At 37.0% G+C, this 23,567-nt stretch overlaps 1 protein-coding gene across 19 annotated transcripts in view; it reads left to right on the top strand.

The window, feature by feature from the left end:
- LOC126336946 (sodium bicarbonate cotransporter 3) overlaps window positions 1-4,061 on the top strand; it is a 1,595,930-nt gene extending 1,591,869 nt beyond the window's left edge. For all 19 annotated transcript variants that reach the window (XM_050001142.1, XM_050001133.1, XM_050001132.1 and 16 more), the window contains one exon: window positions 2,704-4,061. In XM_050001142.1, the coding sequence (XP_049857099.1) occupies window positions 2,704-2,725 (22 nt within the window). In that variant the 3' untranslated portion in view covers window positions 2,726-4,061. The remainder of the gene's footprint in view (window positions 1-2,703) is intronic.
- Window positions 4,062-23,567: the final 19,506 nt, after the last annotated feature.

Genomic DNA, 23,567 nt, shown 5'->3' with positions numbered 1-23,567 from the left:
ATTTTCTGTAGCACCACATTTCGCAAGCTTCTATTCTCTTCTTGTCTAAACTATGTACCGCCCCATGTTTCACTTCCATACATGGCCACACTCCATACAAATACTTTCAGAAACGACTTCCTGACACTTAAATCAATACTCGATGTTAACAAATTTCTATTCTTCAGAAAAGCTTTCTTTGCCATTGCCAGTCGGCATTTTATATCCTCTCTACTTTGACAATCATCAGTTATTTGACTCCCCAAATAACAAAACTCCTTTACTACTTTAAGTGTCTCATTTCCTAATATAATTCCCTTGCATCACCTGATTTAATACGACTACATTCCATTATCCTCATTTTGCTTTTGTTGATGTTCATCTTATACCCTCCTTTCAAGACATTGTCCATTCCGTTCAACTGCTCTTCCAAGTCCTTTGCTGTCTCTAACAGAATTACAATGTCTTCGGCGAACCTCACTAAACTTTTCTTTTGTTTCCTTTACTGCTTGATCAATATACAGATTTAATAGCATCGGGGAGAGGCTACAACCCTGTCTCACTCCCTTCCCAACCACTGCTTCCCTTTCATGTCCCTTGACTCTTATAACTGCCATCTGGTTTCTGTACAAATTGTAAATAGCCTTTTGCTCCCTGTATTTTACCTCTGCCACCTTCAAAATTTGAAAGAGTGTATTCCAGTCAACATTGTAAAAAGCTTTCTCTAAGTCTACAAATGCTAGAAACGTAGGTTTGCCTTTCCTGAATCTTTCTTCTAAGATAAGTCGTAGGGTCAGTATTGTCTCTCGTGTTCCAACATTTCTACGGAATCCAAACTGATCCTCCCTGAGGTCGGCTTCTACCAGTTTTTCCATTTGTCTGTAATGAATTTGCCTTAGTATTCTGCAGCTGTGACTTATTAAACTGGTAGTTCGGTAATTTTCACATCTGTCAACACCTGCTTTCTTTGGGATTGGAATTATTGTATTCTTCTTGAAGTCTGAGGGAATTTCGCCTGTATCATACATCTTGCTCACCAGATGGTAGAGTTTTGTCAGGACTGGCTCTCCCAAGGCTGTCAGTAGTTCTACTCCCGAGGTCTTGTTTCGACTTAGGTCTTTCAGTGCTCTGTCAAACTCTTCACGCAGTATCGTATCTGCCATTTCATCTTCATTTACATCCTCTTCCATTTCCATAATATTGTCCTTAAGAACATTGCCCCTGTATAGACCCTCTATATATTCCTTCCATCTTTCTGCTTTCCTTTCCTTGCTTGGAACTGGGTTTTCATCTTCGCTCTTGATATTCATGCAAGTGGTTCTCTTTTCTCCAAAGGTCTCTTTAATTTTCTTGTAGGCCATATCTATCTTACCCCCAGTGAGATAAGCCTCTACATCCTTACATTTGTCCTCTAGCCATGCCTGCTTAGCCATTTTGCACTTCCTGTCAATCTCATTTTTGAGACGTTTGTATTCCTTTTTGCCTGCTTCATTTACTGCATTTTTGTATTTTCTCCTGTCACCAATTAAATTCAGTATCTCTTCTGTTACCCAAGGATTTCTACTAGCCCTCATCTTTTTACCTACTTGATCCTCTGCCGCCTTCACTATTTCATCCCTCAAAGCTACTCATTCTTCTTCTACTGTATTTCTGTCCCCCATTCCTGTCAATTGCTTCCTTATGCTCTCCGTGAAACTCTGTGCAACTTCTGGTTCTTTCAGTTTACCCAGGTCCCATCTCCTTAAATTCACGCCTTTTTGCAGTTTCTTCAGTTTCAATCTATAGTTCATAATCAATAGATTTTGGTCAGAGCCCACATCTGCCCGTGGAAATGTCTTACAATTAAAAACCTGGTTCCCAAATCTCTGTCTTACCATTATATAATCTATGTCTTGGAGAAAGTTCTTGGTTCAAGCTGCCACCATAGTTACTGCACTGACGTCCTTATACACAAGAAATACAAACAGCCTGGAAACTTCTTGGACATATGGTGTTTGGAGTTCAGGGACGCCAACACTGAATGTTGATATTTTACTCAGTAATGCTACATCACATGTCCTTCAAAAATAAGTTTCATTTCTGAGTCTCTCTCTCTCTCTCTCCCTCTCTCTCTCTCTCTCTCTCTCTCTCTCTCTGCATGTGCTTGTGTGTGTGCACATGCATGTGTGTGTAAGTAAGTTATTCTACCTAGCTTTTACAATTTCGTTTCTTTTTTTAAATAAAGCTACAAGCAGTTTGGGCTAATTTTAATTCTGTCATTTGTCTACCAATAAAATCTTTTATTCTTTCCTACAAATTGTGCCCCTTTTCACCCTACTGAGAAATTTCTCTTAAATTATACTAATACACCACCTAAAAGACTATGAGCTTCTGCAATTTCATTTTAACTGATTGTCAAAATCTACTGAAGCTGTTGCCGAAACCTTTTGTATCCATACCATGTATCATGAGCTGCTGAGCTACTTGATTTGTGTAATAGGCTGCAGTGACAAGTATTATAACATACAGTTGTACTCAAATGGTAAAGAGAAAAACTGTATTTAATAAGAGCTGTCACATCCATTTCTAAAGAGCCAGAAAAATCAAAACATATTATTTTTGTCATTGTTGTAAAATTATATCAGTAGTGTTATTCTCATATGGCTGTTACAACATGAGTTTATGTAATAATTGTAAACATCTGTTCCAGGATTAAGCAACTGACAATGATTGTTTTAATTGCAGATCGGTTCCAGTCAAAGTATAAACACCAAAAGTGGTGCAAGAATGAGCAGTCTGAATGAAAGTGAAACAACGGTATAACACAATGAGGTCTGCATGTGTGGGTGTGTTGAAGTGTACATATATGTATTATTAAACAGCCTGTGCCCTGTAACTTATTATGTGGGTCTCTCTCTAAGATGTTTGTAAATGTTGTTTTATCAGTAGAAAAATGAATGATTTGTTGACTATCTGTGTTGTGTTCCTCAGATTAATAAGTTACCCTGGTGTTAATGTCTTAAATTACATAATTGACTGTTAGAATTTATGTAAGTATTATTGGATATGCCCTGTCACACCAGGCACTTTAGACAATGTCAGTACCAGTTTCTGCTAAATGTTTTAGTCAAACCGACAGCAAACATTTTATGATGTTTAATTATGTGCCAATTTAGGAACTGAATGATGCTGAGTAGGCATAACTATTGTGGATGCTCCATTACTAAAGAGATGGCAACTGCTCTCTAGTGTATATGTTTTGAGTACAAATTTTAGTGGCTAAAGTAACTGGACTTCACAAGAGTTTTATCAGTGCTGGGTAAATGTTTACATGTGAGATCTCTGCTGCAGATATTGATGTCATATTCAGTGCTACATTAAAAATAGTTTAAGCATAAATTAATTACAATCAGTAAAATTCTGGATTGTGTTATACAGCATGGCCTAAAAATAATAAAACATAATTGTCAGTTTGTAATTAGATTACATAGCAAATTTAACAAAATTATAAAATTTCATGTGTGCTGTTCTAGTCTTCACATTAGTGTCCACACACATGCATATAACTTTCACTTAGTGGAAGTTCCTCTCTCCAGCTGTCAGATTTTGGGATACCTGTTGTGCACAGATTATGCATCAGTGGCAGGACAAATGCTCATTGAGGTGTTCTTGTATCAGAATAGAGGGGTCAAGGTCTGATGGTTTTTCATTTGAATATACTCATATGATGTACTGAACAAAATAACACATTCAGTAATTTAGCATTACTTTTAAAAAAGAATATCTTGCACACAAATCTCACATTCACAAATACAGCTGTAAACATGGTTGTGAGATTTTTGAGCACTTACGTTCAGTGAAATAAACAGGCACTGCAAACCAACATACTGGCTGAAAATATTTTTTTGTTACAGTTAAAAACTCACTCTAATTATTGTTAAGTCTTTTTACTCTACAAACAATTATCTTTCATTTCAGTCATTTGACCAGCTATATTCCAGCAAATCTCAGGAAAAATGGGCAAAAATAAGGATGTGATAATACAGTGGATCGTGTGTGTTGTGTGTGTGTGTGTGTGTGTGTGTGTGTGTGTGTGTGTGTGTGTGTATGAAATCAATTACATTACATTTTACTTTTTCAGTGCTAGTTTGATCTAGCTGTTTACATATCTGGACATCCAGGACATCCACTGGAGCAATGTGTAATATAAAACTAGAATGAGTTGTAAATTTGTCAGTGTAGGTATAAAATTTGTTCATATGCTTAGAAAAAAGTTGTAAATTCTATTAATTTTTGTACAGTTAACGTTCAAATAAAATAGTTTTCATAATAAAAATAATATTCTTTTCCTATTGTGTGATATGTTGAACTGTACACTTCCTTCTTTAAGAGATCTGACAGTAGCATACAAATGATACAGGCCTACTGTACATGGTATTCTGACATGTGCAGCTCTATTGGATAATAAGCTTTGGTGTTACTAGAAAACATATCAACACTTTTCACATTACAGCCCCAAACTGTAGATCATTGAGTGAAACAGAACTGAATCTGCACAATGCATTCTGATTCCTGTACTTTTGCAGCATTGTGATCAGAAATAAAGCATCTACTGTAATTTTTTCATGTCCAACTTTTCTCACCATCTATTTCTTCTTAAAAATTTTATTTTCCTAACTGTGTTCAGAAGTTTCTTTCAGTATCAGCATTTCTGGTAGCCATTAATGTCCACGTATATTTCTGGGGACATAGTAAATGAAGTAGGAGCACTCTTATACAGATTGCTAGTATAAGCCTGCAGTCTTCACTAATACATATCCAAAATGCTCGTGCATGTCATCTACTGATCTTCTGACAGGTTGACATTTACCTTATGGAGCAGGGTGTATCAGGTCTTTAAGCTATGCATTATGTACAGAGGATGAGGATGAAGACGACATTTAAGGTCTTTCAGTCCAAAGCACTCTTAAAGTCATCAGCACCAGGAGCAAAGCTGCCCATTCAGAAGACCAATGTTAACACTCGCAACATGCAGATGACATATGCACAAGCACATGTGCATGCAAAATGGGGTCATCAGTCAGACAAATATTTGGTAACTGTAAAATCCTCCAAATGGGAAGGATTTTATGACAAAGCTAAGTTTTGTTTCTGTCAGTTTATAGAATAGCTGAGAAGATGAACAAAATTCTATGTTTGTGGTCCATTGAGTGTTGTTACATCAAACAGAGTGCAAGTCCCAGCCAAATTAGGGACTGCACTCGCAGTAACAAATAGAGTGCACTCTATGAATATCACCCACCTCCTTCCCAAGATAATGAGCCTAAGGAGGATATCCTATACTGGAGTGTTAGAGATAGCCTGTGGTTTCAGTGTTTTATCTATTCCAGTGCACTCAAAATTGCATGTACCTATCTATTACAGACTGTTGTAGGCTTAGACATGTGAATTTTGGGAATACTGTCTCATGAACCAGTGGGATTAGAAGGTGGTCCACCTACTTGGGCCCTGATGTGAAAAATGACAAACAACTGTGGTGCCTGTGTAAGAATAATTTTATAAATGAAATCTAGGTTCTTCCTCTCTTGTGAGAGTATTCCAGGGAATAAAAATAACCCTCTGTGTCTTGAGAAAGCACAACAGGAATCTGGTCCTTCGTATATAACAATAGGTCCATTTTTATATGGATCTCAAATGGCTTTGCATTCAAGGGTGATTTGTGAATGCCATTTCCTGTGATGGACACTCAACCCAGTGGAATACTGATGGCTGTGAATCATAAAATGCATCTGCATGGCACACCAAGAGGAGCTGCAGCCAAGTGAGTGGAGGCTCAGCAGCCTTAACACAGAATCCAGGTAAGGGGCTGAGCATGTAGGCTCTTGTGGCCAGCTTAATCCCCTCACATTTAATACCCTTCATGGATTTGAGATGCACATCTTGGGAACCTGTGATCCAGTTAAGACCACAAGTGCCTTATAGAACCAGAACAAACATGTTCTGTTTACCCTGCATGACCTGTAGCTAAATCACATACAAATGTTTAACACAATAATGGGCATGGACACTGTTTCCTAAAAGTTTAAAATAAACATTTTATGAGGTTGTTCCTTCAAGTTAGGGAAACATATCAAAGTCTGATGGGCTCATATAAGGACAGTATGGGGAAGTATTTCCCATCCCTATTTGTCAAGTGTTTCTCTCACTGTTAGGGCAATATGCAGTCTTGTATTATTGTGCAGAACGAGGACACCAGCTGGAAGCATATAAGGCCTTCTTAGACAGATTTTCAGGTGCAAAACATTTTGCAGAAACAGTTTGTAGTATGAGCCTGTTATAGATGTCCCCTGGGGCATGCTATTTGTAGCTATGTCTCCATTCATCTCATGCACAGAGATGATCATCAGTTTCACTTTTGAATGGTAGTAGTGGAATTTTTTGGGCTGTAGAGTCAGAACCTTCGCATTGTGGTGACCAAGACCTGAGGACTGGCTCAAAATTTCGCATCCAGGTTTCATCAAGTGAAACAATACTTTTCAAAAACTATTCTCATTCTATTCAATAACATCGATTACTGAGACTATTGTGTGATGCGCTGTCTGCTCTTCACTCAGATCATGTGAAACCTATCTGCCAGCAGCTTTTCTCATCTTTGACCATTCAGTTATGACTCTGTAAACTGAAGTGACTGACATTCTCCATCACAAGCAATTTCCTCACATGTTTTTTGTCAATCTTCTCACAAAGTATCATTAATAATTACCTGAGAGGTGTCATCTGTTGCAGTTGATGGCTTTCCAATTCTTGGATCATCCTCAGTACTTACCCAAACTTCACGCAGACGAGCAGACCACCATACTACTTTGCTATGATCCACTACACTATGCCCACATACCTCTCTCAAAGTGTTATATATGTCCATTGGTTCTTTCCATGTAGGGATTCAAATTTCACATAGGCACACTGGTCACTAAGTGTAATCTGACCTAACTGAGTTCCAGCTTCCATTTTAAAACTGAATTACTTGACACAGCCACACAAACCAGCAAACACATATGCATCTGCCACGCCTAAAGTCTCACTCACAACTGACATGAATTTCAGCTTGATCATGCCACCACAATGGTCACTCAAGTGCAGTGTGCAGGACTTTTCAAATTACCCCGATATAATCAAACAAAAGACTCTTGAACAGCATTGAGTCTTTCACACTCTGAAATCAAAACAGATGTATAAAAATGCATCAAGATTGGTTGTAAAGGAAGCACAGTAATTACTCTATTGTGAATTGAAAGGTAGTGCAGTACTCCATCCCTTTAATCATCATTAGCAAAGGGTGACTGGCATTGTAGAAGCAAAGCATCTATAATGAAAGCAGACATATGAGTAACCTAGGTGTAATGTTATAAATGGCAGTAACAAAGATGGTAAACTTGAGGATACTGTTTACAGGACACTATTATCCTGTTTAAACTAGTTCAACAGTGAAGAAGGAAGGGGTTTATAGTTTAACATCTTATTTATGACATGGCCATTAGAGATGGAGCTCAAGCTCAGACTGAGTAAAGAGAGAGAAGGAAACTAGGTGGGTCTTTTTCAAAGTAGCCACTGCAACAATCATCTTAATCAGTTTATAGAAACTACAACTTTAATCTAGATTGACCAGACAAGGATTTGAACACCACTCATCCCAAATACAAGTCCAGTGCACTAACAACTGCACCACTTTGCTCAGTCCTGATACAAGAGGATTTGTTGTCCAGTACAGTACCCTCAGAAACAATATAGAAGTATGAAGCACACAACTACTGATAAACATCTTGCAAAGTCACATTCATTGAGTTGTCTGAGTATACTATGCCTCCAAGTTGTATCACAGGCATTTTCAAAATTGAAAATAACACTCTCGAAACATTTCTGATATAGGAAACCCTTTCAGCTAACAGTCTTCAGGCTGGGTGATGTTATCCATGATAAAATGTCACCACCTAAACCTAAACTGAATGCAGATTAAGAATGTTTAGATTTGAGAACAAAGATAAGACAGTTGATCAGTATCCACTCAAAGGACCAGTCAGGGCAATGTTATGATCTTAAACAGTTTCAGAAGTGGTGCTAGTGCAATCTCTCCAAGACCATAGGAAGTCTAGTCTCTCCAGGATGTGGACAGATAGGGCAGGGAATATTTCTTTTGCTGCCTCCATACAGTGCTGGGAAAATGTGTAATAGAATTGTGGTGATCAAGTGTGTCGTCATTTGCAAACAATATTCAATTTAGCTACCATATAAAGAAGAGAAAATTGTAATATTACTTATTAATACAATAAAACTCCTTACACTTCCTCTCAGTCATGGCTGTATAGTGCTGAGAGCCTGGATCTTGGCTGACGATAGCAATCAGTCTATAGAGATGCTCCACCATTTTCTGCAATATGTCTTTCTGGCTTAAGGGGTTCAAGAATTCTTACAACAGTTTGTTTGTTTGTGTTTTCCTTAATAATTTAGAAGCATTTATCCCTCATAATGTGATAGGCAGTGAGATATCCTGTAATTATTAGGCATATGAATTGTTGTTGAGCTCATGCCTGCCTGACTGAAAAGCAGCATTTGTCAACCCACCAGGTGGTGTCATAAATGGCCTAAAGACTTTGTATTTGTATTTATTTATCCTGTGGATCACATATTGTACAAAGTACACATGATATAGGACAAGTCATTTTTCTCAACAAATATGTAGTTTGGAGAAAAAAAAGGCAATGGACTGCCATTTATAAAAATGTACACAAAAGTGTTCATTGATGAATATATTAACTTCACATACAGAGAATACAAACAATTTACATGGGGAACTAAGAAACATGTAGGCAATGTAGTGCTACTTTAAATTTACACAAATAATCACTGAGATTACAGAATAGTGAAAATGTCAACTGGAAACACTACAGAAGGACAATGTCATTTAAAAACTACATTAAACATGAAATTAACATTGAGATTTCACAGACAATTAAGTTTTAATACTAATAGAATGTGTACTTGTACATTCATAAAGCGAGCTGAAAAATTTTGGGAAGTGAAACTGAAACATAGTTGTGTACAGTAGAAATTAGGTTATTATTTTGCCTACAGAATGTTTTACTCTAATCACAGTATTTTACAAAGGAACTTTAAAGTTTTCATTTCCAGGAATTCTTGTACTGAATAGAAACAGTGCTTTGTCAGAAATGCCTTAGTTTATTTTTAAATATTGGATCTGGAGCAGTTTTTATTTGTTCTGGAATTTTATTGTGTAATACGACACCCAGATGAGTTATATATTTTTGGTATGATGATGTCCTTGAAGAAATTTGATGGATATTAGATTGCCCTCTGGTATAATGAGCGTGTATATCATTGTTTTGGATTAATTTGCCTGTTCTTGAGAGGTATTCCCTGGTGAATATGATTGTTTCTTGAATGAATAGGGATGGGATGCTTAGAACATTAAGTTTCATAAATTGACATTTACAGAATTCCAGCTTTTTGAGGCCACAGATTATCCTCAGTGCTCTTTTTTTGTAGTTTAAATATATTTTTGCTGTGAGTTGAATTTCCCCAAAAGATGATTCCGTAGCGGAGCAATGAGTGGAACTGCGCATGGTATGCTTGCATTAGTGTGGATTTACTTGTAGTAGATTTTAGTATTCTTAGTCCATAGCACAATGATGAGAGTTTCTTTGATAAGTTGTTTATATGTGTGTCCCATTTTAAAATTTGTTGGACCCTTAGACCCAAAAATTTTTGTTGCATTTATGTTTTCAATTTTATCATTATTTAACTTTACTTGGATAGTTTTTTGACTGGATGTGGGAATTAGATGGAAGATGATACATACAGTTTTCCTACTATTAACAAATAGGCCATTTTTGTTAAACCACTCAGAAAGTTTTTTTCATAGAGTTATCAGATATTGTCTAGATCCAGTCAACACTATGCTTGTATCATCAGCAAAGAGGATAGATTTTTGTGGGCTCATACGTTCAACAAGATCATCTATGTAAATGAGGTAAAGTAATGGCCCTAGAACAGAACCCTGGGGAACACCATATCTTATTGTTCTTTCCTCCCAGAGGAAAACTGTGTTATTTATTTTATTCTGTACATTAATATCATATTGAAGTGATATCTTCTGTCTGCGGTTTTGTAGGTAAGAGCATAGCCAGTTGTGAGCCTCACCTCTTATTCCTCTTCTTTCCAATTTAGCAAGCAGTATTTTATGATCTAGTACGTCAAAGGCTTTAGAGAGATCTAAGAAGATACCTGCAGCTATATTATGTTGGTCAATTGATTTCAGTATGTGGTCCAACAGTTCAAAAATTGCTGTCTGGGTGGATAAAGATTTACTGAAACCATGTTGTTGAATGCTGATTGGTGCGTGGTTTTTTATGAAATTTATAAGCCTGTCATAAAAAAGTTTTTCCAGGATTTTTGAAAAGATGCTTAATATGGATAATGGTCTATAATTGGATACTAAATCAGGGGAACCTTTCTTTAGTAATGGTGAAACTTTAGCTATTTTGAGAGCATCTGGAAAAATCCTAGTTTTTAATGATTGGTTGTAGATGGTTGATAATGGCTTTACTATATGGGGAGCACACACATTTAATATGAGGTCAGGTACTTCATCATAGCCACTAGAGATTTTATTGCGTAACAATTTTATTATGTTCATAATTTCATCAGGGTTTGTTTCATAAACAAACATTGTAGCATTAATGCTGTTTGACGTATTGGTGGAACTGAAGAACGATACCTTGCAGTTTGCCTGAATGAGATCTTCTGCTAGTGAGGTGAAATATTCATTGAACTTGTTTACAACTGTGTATGGATCTGTGACCTTAGAGTCATTAAGTGTTAGAGAAATGTTTTCCTTTTTAGGTGTTGAACTAAAAGTTTCTTTTTTAATAACTTTCCACATAGCTTTCATTTTGTTTGAAGAGTTTCTTATGAAATTGGGAGCAGAAGCATAAGCAGTTTAATTTTACTAGATTTAGCACTTAAAACTGGTTCTTGTCTTAAAGTGCCTGGTAGTTCAGTTTTTTCAGCATCTCTGTGACGCACTCCCGTGTGTCAGACAAACCCCTGGCCATTTCCTTTGTCCTTCTTCATATGCATCCAGTGTCCCTGGCTAGTTCTGTATGATAGGGGACCCACACACTTCAGCCAATGAACCAAACTCTGCAACCTTATTTATCTACAATCAAGCCTCAGTGATCATTTCACTTCATTTCCCTACAATTTGTTACCCTAGGTACTTGGATGAGTTGAATCATTCCAGTCATGAATCATGAATACTCCAGCCATAGGATCCTCCTTTCCTATGTTGAGATTGCCTTGATTCATGGCCTTCAGGATGCCATGTGAGAAAAGTGAGAGTTGTGTTTCAAGTGACCGATGTTTTTGCAGTCCATGCAGATTGTTGTGGAGAAGGTCATTCTGTTTGAAGTCATAATATGTTATAAGATTCTACAACACATTGTTGTCAGTGAGATTGAGCAGTACTTTTATGGACCACTTCTGCCCCACCTTGTAGATACGCCTAACCAATGCATTCTTTGAACCACAGGGCATGGTTTTCTTGTTCTAAAGGTCTATTGTATATTAAGACTGAAATGGGGTTTGACTCATCTGCAAATTTTGTGTAGAATACGAAAGAGATTGTGAGCTATGACTTCCTGCTGAGAACTAAAACTCTCCCTAGGAAGGGGCATGAAAATGTACAATTGTATTTTATATTGATTTTGGCTTGCTATAATTTGTCTAAGACCAATTGTACACAGCTGTAAAAATACTTCCCTTTGTGATAATACCAATTGTATAATGTTCTAGCAGACTTGTTAGCTGGGGTTGGATTTTACAAATGAAACTAGGTCACACAACAAAGCTGTTTAAGTTGTTATTGCCTATTTATTAGCAACAGTTTATCAATAGTACTAATTATCTCAGTCACTTCAACAGTAGTCAGTTTTCCAGACAGTCTTAGATATAATGCCACTATCTTAAGTGTTCCAAGTTAATATAAACCCCTTGAATTCTCAGAGCCCTTATAGTTTAGCAATATGGAAATCTTCCAAATCACAGTATACTCAAGAAAAAGCAATGTTTGGAAACCTATACAGTTCAGGAAACACATCCTCTCCAAATACCAATTCATGTCAAACATTTAGGGACTCAAGTCCTGTTGGAATCAAGGAATCAAACTAATTGACTCTTCAGAGTCACCAGCAGAAGTCACCAACACACAAATCCAGGGGTCACTGCTCCTTCTAAAATGGATACACCTGGACCCTATTGAGTCCCTGACCAAAGTCCCCTTTCCCCTCCCACCCCCTCTCCTAGCTAAACTCTTCATATCCCCTCTGTAGTCTTTAATCTTTCTTGCAACTGTCTAACTCTCTCTATACCTCTCCAATCATACTATTTCATGATAATGCCATGAAATAAGATACAATTTAATACAACTGTAAGCCAATTGCCCAACATTAACAATTACAGCCATACAAAATTTGTTTCCTGAATCACACTTAAATGCTGAACAGTGTGCGGAAAAAATGAATACCTAGATCTTTCTGTGAAAGCTCCAAATTCCCTTAATTTATTATTATTATTGTTTCTCCCTATATAGTTCAGTGTCAACAAAATATTTCACATTTGGAGGATAAAGTTTGTTATTGAAATTTTTGTCAGAAGATTCTGCTGCAATGTAAAATGCCTTCGTTTCAGTGATGTCCACACAAATCCTGTATTATGTCAGTGACACTCTCTACCTTGTTTCTTGATAATACAGAACATGCTGCTCTTCTTTGAAATTTCTCAATATAGTCCATTAATCCTATCCGGTAAGGATCCCACATTGCAGAGCACTACTCCAAAGGAGGACGGAAAGCGTAGTGTAGGCAGTCTCTTTAGTAGATCTGTCGCATCTTCTAAGTGTTGTTCCAATAAAAATGCAGTCTTTGTGTCATCTTCATGACAACATTTTCTATGCATTCTTTCCAGTATAAGTTGCTCATAATTGTAATTTCTAGGTATGTAGTTGAATTTACGGCCTTTAGATTTTACTGATTTATTGCATAACTGAAGTTTAACAGATTCTGTTTAGCACTCATGCAAAGACATCACATTTTTCATTATTTAGGGCCAATTGCCAATTTTTGCAGCATATAGATATCTTTTCTAAATTGTTTTGCAATTTGTTTTGATCTTCTGATGGCTTTACTAGACAATAAATGACAGCATCATCTGCAGACAATCTAAGATGGCTCCTCAGATTGTCTCCTAAATTGTTTATGTAGATAAAGAACAGCAGAGGGTCTATAACATGACCTTGGGGAATGCCACAGATCACTTCTGTTTTACTCAACGACTTTCCGTCAATTGCTACAAACTGTGACCTCTCAGACAGGAAATCACGAATCCATTCACATAACTGAGATGTTATTCCATACACATGCAATTTGAGTACAAGCCAATTGTGAGGTACAGTGTCAAAAGCCTTCTGGAAATCTAGATGTATGGAATCAATTTGAACTCTCAAGTCAATAGCACTCAACAGGTTTGTGTGAGTAAAGAGCTAGTTGTGTTTCACAAGACAACGCTCTCTTTGAGGTAATTCATAATGTTCAAACACAATACATGTTCCGAAAACCTGGTGCATATCAGTGTTAATGATATGGGCCAGTAACTTAGTGGGTTATTCCTACTGCCTTTCTTGAAGATTGGTGTGACCTGTGCAGTTTTCCAGTCTTTGGGTGAAGATCTTTCATCAAGCAAGCAGTTGATTGTTAAGTATGGAGCTATGGCATCAGCATAGTCTGAAAGGAACATAACTGGTGTACAGTCTGGACCAGAAGACTTGCCTGTTGTAAGGGGTTTAAGTTGCTTCACTACTCTGAGAATATCTACTTCCAAATTACTCATATTGGAAGCTATTCTTGATTCGTATTCTGGAACATATACTTTGCCTTCTTTGATGAAGGAATTTCAGAAGGTTGGGTTTAGTAATTGTTCTTTAGAAACATTGTCATTGATAGTATTTCCATAGCTTTCACGCAGAGAAGGCATTTGCTGTGTCTTGCCTCTCTGGTGCTTGTGCTTGAAGTGGCATTAAACAAATAACATACAACATTTCAGGTGACTAACGCATGCTGCCAGTCCCCCACCCTTATGTGTTGAAATTGTGGGACTATTTCAAACATTTTAAGAGACAATATCCTTGAGACGGATGTTATGATTAATCAAGGAAAACCCCCAGTTGGGAAACGGGGCCAAAATTAGTTGGTTACTGTCGAGTTGCAATTTACAATTTCTTTATTGATTACTTCAACCATTAAAAAACATTTCTTTACCACTTGACCAGGAACAGATCAAAAAAAAGCTAGCAGGCATGAGTGCCTTTTCAAAACAACTTACTTTACAGTTAACGTTCAAGCCATTTGACTTAAAACCGGCTTTGATAAAACATTTGATAACAAATCAAAAGTTTCCAAGTAATGAAATTAAAAACTTTACTTTAATGTTAATAGTCAAGCCATTTTACTTAAAACAGACTTTGATAAAGCATTTAATAACAAAATTAAAACCTTCCAAGTATTGAAACAAAACACCAATTGGCATACAATTTCACTACCAAACATGTAGGGAGCCACTTCTTTTAAATTACAAAGGCTTGCTAACAGGGAGGCAGAACTAGCATTTTCAAAGGATGCCAAGTAGATTAAAACAATCAAAGTCAAGATACAGTCATTCACCTTTTACAATAACTAACAATTTTAAAGCCACGTAATTTAAAAAAAAAAAAAAAAAAAAAAAAAAAACCAATAAATGAAAGGCAAACTTAACCTTTTTAAGCAGTGGCCAAAAACAGAGTAAAATACAACCATTTAACATTTTACAATAACTAACAACTTTAATACCATGTCCTGCCACAAAAATGTCCTGGGATAGAAATAATTAACCGACCAGGTGTAAGGCCGGCCACAATTGTCTCCCGAAGGATGCTCAGGCTAGAAGTGGACTAACAGACCCACAACACCTCACACTCAGCAATCACATCAACCTAATGCGAGGCCAGGGGAGGAGGAGGAATCAAATCAGGAACCATAATCTCTGCCCAAAAATGCACTTCCTCCCAGGCAAAATGAATAAGAAGTCAAAAGATCACTGTCTATAATTACGCCGGCGACAGAGACAGGAAATCTGAATGCAGGAGGCCACAAGGATCAAAAAAAGTAATCTAAAACAATAATCCCTGCCCAAAATTCACTTCCTATCGGGCAGTACTAATAAGAAGCAAAAAAGATCACTGTCTATAAATACACCGGCGACAGGGACAGGAAACCCGAACACAGGAGGCCACAAGGCAGTAAAGATGCTGGTTGCACAAACCAAAATTCTTCAATTAACATTTAAACCTTTAACCAACTTAACTTGCTGTTTATCAGAGAAACAGCAGATGAACTCCAAATCAAAGGTTCCTCGCACCTGACTATGTCCACGTTGCCAGCGTACCCAACTGAGCACAGTCACGCAGCCACACACTCTGTCACTGGAGCCCTCATCTTCTCTGCACCCGTGGCAGTGAAATACCACTCCTCAGGTTAGGTGAGTTACTAGTCCATCATTCCCGCCTCCAGACGGAAAATTTAAAAACATCCGTTGCTGCTCACACCAAGTAGTGACTCAGAACCATAGCCGTGGCCCCCGGGTGTTCACAGCAAGAGCTTACAGCCTTGTCCCATCAACTCATCCCACATGTCTCACACCGCCAGGACAGACCATGTGGCTTCTTGGAACAACAGACAACTCTCCACCGCCACGCCGCAGTCTAATCGTATGACATTCTCCAATTCCTGATTTTAAAAACTGACCAGCCGACTCCTCACCGCTAGGCAACCAACCGGCCATCCCCCCAAAGATCTTATTCCCTTACACAAGGCTAACAGGAAGCAACAACTCGAAGATCAATGAGACCAGACACGCCACCAGAGGGGAATCTCAACAGGATCATACGCAGCATAACGATAAATATGAAAGAATCAATTAATGATGAAATTGAAGGACTCAGAACAATCTAAACAGCGCTATATATGTTGAGAGCTGACACACGGCTCAGTCCTTTTGAAAAACCTTTTAAAAACATGTTCTTTGGCCATCCTGTGATGTCTTACAAATATGCCAGTTTCACAATCTCTTGAGTTCAAAACAGATTGGCCAGCACCTGTCAATGGAAAGAGACAATGCCCTTTTGTATTGCATTTTAAAACATGCATCCCCTTGACACCTAGTCTTTATAATGTATGACGTGAATAATATAATCAGCAGTTTACTCAAGGCAGTCCTAAAGAGTCTGAAGAAAAGAAAGAAAGTTCTCTTTAGTGTGTTCACTAAAGAGGACACTGGCACCGGCGATGCCTGCAGCTCACTCAAATTTGCAGGTGCTCCATTCTGAGTGGTGCATATAAAAGATGTGCAAAATTTGCACCCTGGCTCACTACCAACCTCCTGCAGAGCTATTACCATATGCCACACAGAGCACTCGGCCCTGTGGTCTCTCACCCTGCTCCTGCATGGTACAAAACACACTAGGTCATCCTTTGTTAGCTCTCAGTACTGCTAATAAGACTTGTCTTTGTCATGAAGTACAGATGACTATACTATTAGCACCAATCTCATAGCCTTACCTTAAACAGCAAGCCCTCAACATTTTGCTCCATCAAATGTACACACATAATACACTTAATCACTACTGTGTCTCTGTGGAACATTTGTCTATCTTTTTGCCTGACTGTGTAGATATCTCTATACTTATGACAGAATGATAAGTTCTCATTTAAAACAAAAACACATACATCCTGTTCCCGGAAATAGATACTATGTGCATCCATATGAAATCTAAAAGACTTGGATTCTGATATGTAGCATTCAACAATGAATAAAATAATCTTAATTCTATCATTTCTCTCTCAGCAAGTTTAAAATAAGAACAAAGCATACTACATACAGTAAAGTTTAAGATAACACTGAGTGTGGGATCTTTAATCACTATGTACAAAAGAAACAATATTTTAAATTACAAACTTGTGTAACAACAGTGGCGTATTGAATCAGTGCTCTGTTCTGTTTATCATTTTGTTCATAATCTCATGACTGCATTTCTAAATAACACTGTAAAGGGAAAAAAACTCATGCTTTACAATGAAGCTGATTCTTATTCTCTGGGCCTGGTGCTATCCAGTATGTACTGTAAATTCTGGCTCCCTGGTGCTCAGTACTGGGATGAAAAATGCCTCTGCCTTTTATATGCACTCCCATTCAGTCAGACTGTAATGCACTGCAAGATTGTCTTTGTTGTCTTGCCAGCCAAGCCCCCAAGTTCCTTACAATAGATAGGAACAAAATGCCAGACTGAGAATTTATACTATTAATCACCTGATGACTAGCGATTAAGATGTTCCTCCTACCTTTCCTTTGCTCACAATGCAGTACAAAGCTCAAACAAGTTCAATAGTGCTGGGAGCAGCCGAATGAAAACAGTAGATTCATTCAGTTGTTGGAAAATAATCTACTCATTTGACTGTAGTTACATGTATCGGTTGAATTATTCATTCATTCTTTTGAGTGAAACTAGTCTGTGGGAGCAACTAAATGAAAACAATTGATTCAGTTGGTTGGACTCCTCATTCATTCTTTCAAATGAAACCAGTATGTGGGAGCAACCAAATGAAAACAATTGTGTCAGTCAGTTGTAGTTTTATCTGTCAGTTGAATTATTATTCATTTACTTCTTTTGAGTGAAAACAGTCATTGGCAGGAATTGAATGAAAAGATACCACACTGTTGTACCTTTGCTTGTTGACTGAATTTGTCATTCTTTCTTTTCAAGTGAAATCAATCAGCAGTTTTTCTGTCAGTTGAATGATATTGGTATTTGAATGATGATGTCATTCTTTTAACTGAAACCACTCTTTACTGTTTTAGATGATTGAGCTATCCATTCATTTTCCTGAGTGTAACCAGCCTGCAATAATTTACTTAGTTGAACTGAAGCAGTGCTACATTATCCTGATAGAGAGTGGTCCTAAGTTAAAATAAGCAATACACATGTTCATTTGATCATGTACTGAAAGGAGTAATTTTTCTTTTCTTTGTTTAAAACTAAGTCATGTACGGTTGTGGATTAAATTATTCCAGGTGCTATTAATTCTCCATTAATTACCCTGATATTTTGCTGGGATCGACCTGCCATCACTTAAATTGCCAACCCCAGGCAAAAACTTTGGAAACCCCAGGCATATGAGTCAACTCAGATTATTTTCCCAGATAGAGACAGCCTGTAGACAATAAGTTGGACAATGGCCACAATGTTGCGTGGGGAATGGGGATATTAGAGGCAGAATGTTTTGTTATTTGCATTTCAGTGCCAACAATGCCAGCAGGCACATGCCTCCATCCGACACATGAGAGTGACAAGGATTTGTGAAAGCACATTATAGAGACATTCATGTTCAGACATAGTACTAATTTGCAGTAAGGAATATGAACGTAAATGAAATCAGCTTTATACAGCTCAGTGAGTAGAAGGCAAATGACATTTAAGATAGTTGTCTGGCAGGCAGCGTGGCATTATGATGTAGGGGATCACCCATTGTTGGTGGCTTCTCATTATCAGTGGCTCCTCATTTTCTCAATAAAGAAGTAGGGAAAATACAGGGTGTTCCAAAACCATCTTTACAACTTTAATAACAGATATTTCAGAAATGGGGATGGGTAGAAAAGCACAGTTTGCGGCATAATGTTCATACATACCTAAGGTTCTAGTAGACACTTAACAGAGTTAAGTGTGTGTAGGTGATTTTCTAGACCCAAATTGTGGATACATTAAAAAAATTTCATATTGCAAAACAAGTTTTGATTGAATTAATAAATGCAAACTATCAGTTCCATTTGTTACCAAAAGTACATTAATTTATATTTTATTAGTACCCTTGAAAATGAAGGAATGTGAACAGACATACAGTATTCACCAGTGCTGTAAATTTTCTTCCGTATGTCTGTATTCTTCAACATCATTATGAAAACATTCAACTCAAGTTTCATCATAATTCACTCTAGTCACTAACACTGATTTCATAGTTTCTACAACAAATTGTGTTTTGTCACTGCTCCAGACATTACTTATTTCAGTAACAGCATACCAATATACATGAAATGGACATGTTACTTGGGATAAATCATTTCACAATTGTTAAATCCAGGACAAACTACTTTCAAAAAAAATTGTGACAGAGCTAGGAAAATCATGACTTCAGCAAAAAGAGGCGATGGGTGGTCACCTCAAGTGTGTACACCTTCTGTAGCACACAGTTTATCTGAGTGATATTCCAGTGCCATGTCCGGTCTAGGATGACTTCATTAAAGTGTGTGCTATTGCTATTTTGATGTGAATCCCACCGAAAGAAAAAAATGTAATGGGGTTCTGCAGGACCTGGGTGTCAGATCTGGTCTGTACTAGCCATTCCACACATTGTGTCAACTGTTGTAAGACAGCGAGTCAGTAACTAACATGGGAAAATAAGAAAAAAGTGAGCTTCAGGTGTGTTGTGAACATTATGCCATAAACTGCATCATTCCACCTATTCCTGTTTCTAAAATATATGTGATCAAAGCTGTAAAGATAATTTTGGAATATACTATATGCATATAGGAGAGTGTCCAAGTGTGCTTGCTGCTGCATTTTTAATAGACTAAAATGAGGAAACTATCTATGTTTCAGTACTGCTTTAATCAATTTTAACTAATGTTTATGACCATCTATTTCCAATCAATCAGACTTTCACAGATACGAAAAAAGGTCTAGGTTTACCCTGGACAGTTGTATGAAATCTCTCCAGCACGCTTCTGGATGCCCTCAAAATTAGGGCTAATCTGGGTAAATCTGGACATATTGCAGCCCTAATTGGAGGTGCAAGTATGAGTGAAATGATGAACAGTTTGCATTCCATTTTACAGGCAATGTGATGTTAGAAATCTGTAGGGGTCTAGGAGAGATTATTTAACATTTATTAGTCCATTTTAAAACTGTTTTATATGTAAAAGTTTCTATATTTAAATAGTTAATTTCTGCTTTTTGGTCTTGTGTGTGCCAAATTTTTCAACTGGTTTAAAACATTTTGATGAGATTACAACAGAGACATGTAAACTTCAGGTTTATTTCAGTTTCTCTTCAACTGAGTCAATCAATATATCACTTCGTCATAGGAATATCTCGTAAAAAGACCATAAATGTAAAAATGAGAGATAAATGAGCTCACATGTAAGTTTATCAGCAATCATTCTTAACTGCAAAACACACAACTGGCACAAGAAAACTGGGAAATAGCAGTGGTACACCCAGTACCTACTCTTCGCCACACACCAGAAAAGAAGGTGAGTTAATATTGCATTGTCATCCAGTTATGAGCTAAGTTGAAAGTTTCTAGTCTACAGCTTATTGGGAAGTTAGCTTAAAATCATCAAGTCCCTAGCTTATCAGGAAGCTAGTTAATTCATTTGCAAAATTTGTACCCAAAAAGCCGATCTAATAAAAACATGTTAAAAGTAACTGTTCTTTTGTATGTACACTAATCTGCAGTTCAGCACCAGATATTAAACTTTTAAAACCAACAAAAAATTGATGTTTAATGCCACAAGTATGAAAATTCACATTTCAGTAAGTAAAGTCAAACATTTTGAATATACCATAGAATGGGGTGAAAAGGGACACTGGGGTGAATAGTGACAAAATTTAGTAAAATTACTTTTATGTGTTTGTGTTATACATGTGGATGTAATATGTTTAAGATTACCCACTATTATTTTTCCAACAGTGACAAATTTAGTTTGTCAATTTGACTCAGTCAGTGGTCATGCTGTTGTTGTCATTTCCTCCATTTTTATATTCTGTTAGCCACCTGATAGCCTAAATTATTTGTGAAGCAAGAAACTTCTATTGTAACAATAGATAAATATTAGTTTTATTCCATTATTGTTATCTTTTCTTTTAAAGTATGATAGAGTACTTAATTCCAGCAGCGTTGTGATTTATTTTAATAAAGCAAACATAGAATTTGAGGTTAATTTTTGTTGTTAGTTGGGGTGAAAAGGGGCAGGTAAAGGTATTCCCAGATTTTTTATTAAAGTTGTACTTGTTAAAATAAAACCAAATCTAATTTCATATATCGTTTATAGGTTGGCTGGACTCCATATAGGACAAAATGCCTATAACGTACAAACCTAACCTAAGGGGTAAGCAGTATGTTTCACATTCAACAAATGAAATTCCAGGCCTTAAAAGCTGTTTCAAGAGGTTTGTCTTTAAGGAAAGCAGCTGAGAAATATAAAATTCCCAAGTCAGTGCTGCATAGATATAACAAAGGCACTGAATCAGACATAGCACCTCTAAAAATTGGTGGCCAGCCTGTACTGCCCAAAGCTGTGAAGCATCACTTCGTGGAATGCTTAATGACATGAGCTGAATGGAGTTACCCTCTAAATGCCTAAAATTTAAGGTGTGTAGTTAAGGCATATTTGGATTCCAAGGGACAAACTGTTTCTAAATTTAAGAACATTTTCCAGGAGAAGATTTTGCACATAGTTTCCTGGAACACCACAAATGGAAGTTGTCAGAAAGAATGGCCACACCACTACGAGATCCAGAGCTGCAGTTCCCCCTGAAACATTGAAACTTCATTACATCAGGCTTGAAGACACTCTAAAAGATGTGCCATCATCAAATATTAAAAACTATGATGAAACCAAACGATCTGGTGATCCTGGATGGAAGAAGGTCTTTATGAAACCTGGGACAAAATATCCTGAACGTATAGTGAACCATACTATAGGATCGACATTTATAATGTATGCTGCTTCAGGTGATGGTGTTCTTTTGCCAGAATACATTGTATATAAGGTTTTACATGTTTATGACAGTTGGACAATTGGAGGACCAAAAAATGTCAGATATAACCAAAGTGCATCTGGTTGGTTTGTCCACTGTTGTTTCAAGACTGGCTGAAAACAGTTATCATACCATATGCTTCAAGATTACTGAGCAGTAAAATTCTTCTTGGTGACAATTTGTCATCTCATTTGTCCATAGATGCCATAGAGTTATGTGAGCAGAATAATATTGGGTTTGTCTTCTTACCCAGCAATTCTACACATCTTACTCAGCCTCTTGATGTGGCCTTTTTTGCTCCTCTAAGTCAATAGGGCGTCAAATTTTGGAGAAATAGAAAAGAGGTCCTGGAAGAAAGCAGTCCCCTCTTTCAAAAGAGGCATTTCCCCAACTTCTTAGGGAGTTAACACAGCACATTAAGGTAAATGCAAGAGAAAATATTGTGGCTGGATTTAGAAAATCTGGCATTATTCCATTAAATCTTCAGATTGTTATAGACAGGCTTCCTGCTCCTGATGATGCAATTGTGGATAAGAATTTAATAAATGACTCAATTGTTTCACTATTGAAAGAGATGAGATATGATGGCCCCAAGGCCAGGGTGCCCAAGAAGAGAATAAATGTGGAACCTGGTAAGAGTGTTTCTGGTGTTGAGCTGTGTCCAAATGTCAGTGGTGAAGAACCAGAAGATGAGTGCCAGGCATCAGGAAATGAAATGAACAATTCTTCAGATTCAGATTTTATACCTGAGCAAGAAATAGTTGAAGAAAGCAATTATGTGAAGAGGAATGGCGTGCCAGTTACAGGAGTTTATCAGCTGCCACAAGAGAAAAACTTAAAAGAAAATGACTGGATTGTGGTGGACTTTAGTGAATGCTATGCTACTTCATCTAAAAAGGTCTCTTACCCCTGGTTCATAGGTATGGTGACAGATGTAAAAAATGAGAAAGACATTGAAGCATCATTTGTTAAATTCACTGAAACCAGAATCAATTCAGGATCAGTTTTTAAGTGGCTGGAGAAAGAAGACTGGGTTGTAGGAGGTCTACTTCACCCACAACTCCATTGAAGAAGGCTGATGAAGTTCAGTGTTAATTTCCATGAGTGGCAGTAGGCATTGTACTTACTTCATCCTTCCTTAGAGACATTTGCTTCCTTTCAGTTTTTTTATTATTATCGTAAACTGCAGTTTAATACCACATAAGGTACTGCAGGCTTAAAAAATGAACTTTATTCTTTTTTATATATTTACAACTTATTTTAAAACTTTCTCTGGTGTCCCTATTCACCCTCCTAAGTCATGTATTGGGACAGTGAATAAAATAACACAGTAAGATATATTCTGTACCTATTCACCCCGTCTGTAGGGTTAAAAGTGACAGCCACTATTTTTTTTAAAATTATGTGGTGTTCTTTGAATTCAAAATTATACAACTACATAAATAAGTACCTTATGCTGATGGACATCACATGGATGGAACATTAACTCAAATTTTATTCCAAATGTGTGATTATTATTTAAAGACCACAAAAAGTGTCCCTATTCACCCCATTCTACGGTACTTTATTTTTAGAAATATACTTTTCATTCACAAGATACTTTATTTGTCTCTAAAAAGTTGTCAACTCTAGT

The sequence above is a fragment of the Schistocerca gregaria genome, chromosome 2 (assembly GCF_023897955.1).
Source record: "Schistocerca gregaria isolate iqSchGreg1 chromosome 2, iqSchGreg1.2, whole genome shotgun sequence".
Lineage (NCBI taxonomy): Eukaryota > Metazoa > Arthropoda > Insecta > Orthoptera > Acrididae > Schistocerca > Schistocerca gregaria.
This window is presented reverse-complemented; position numbering and strand designations above follow the sequence as displayed.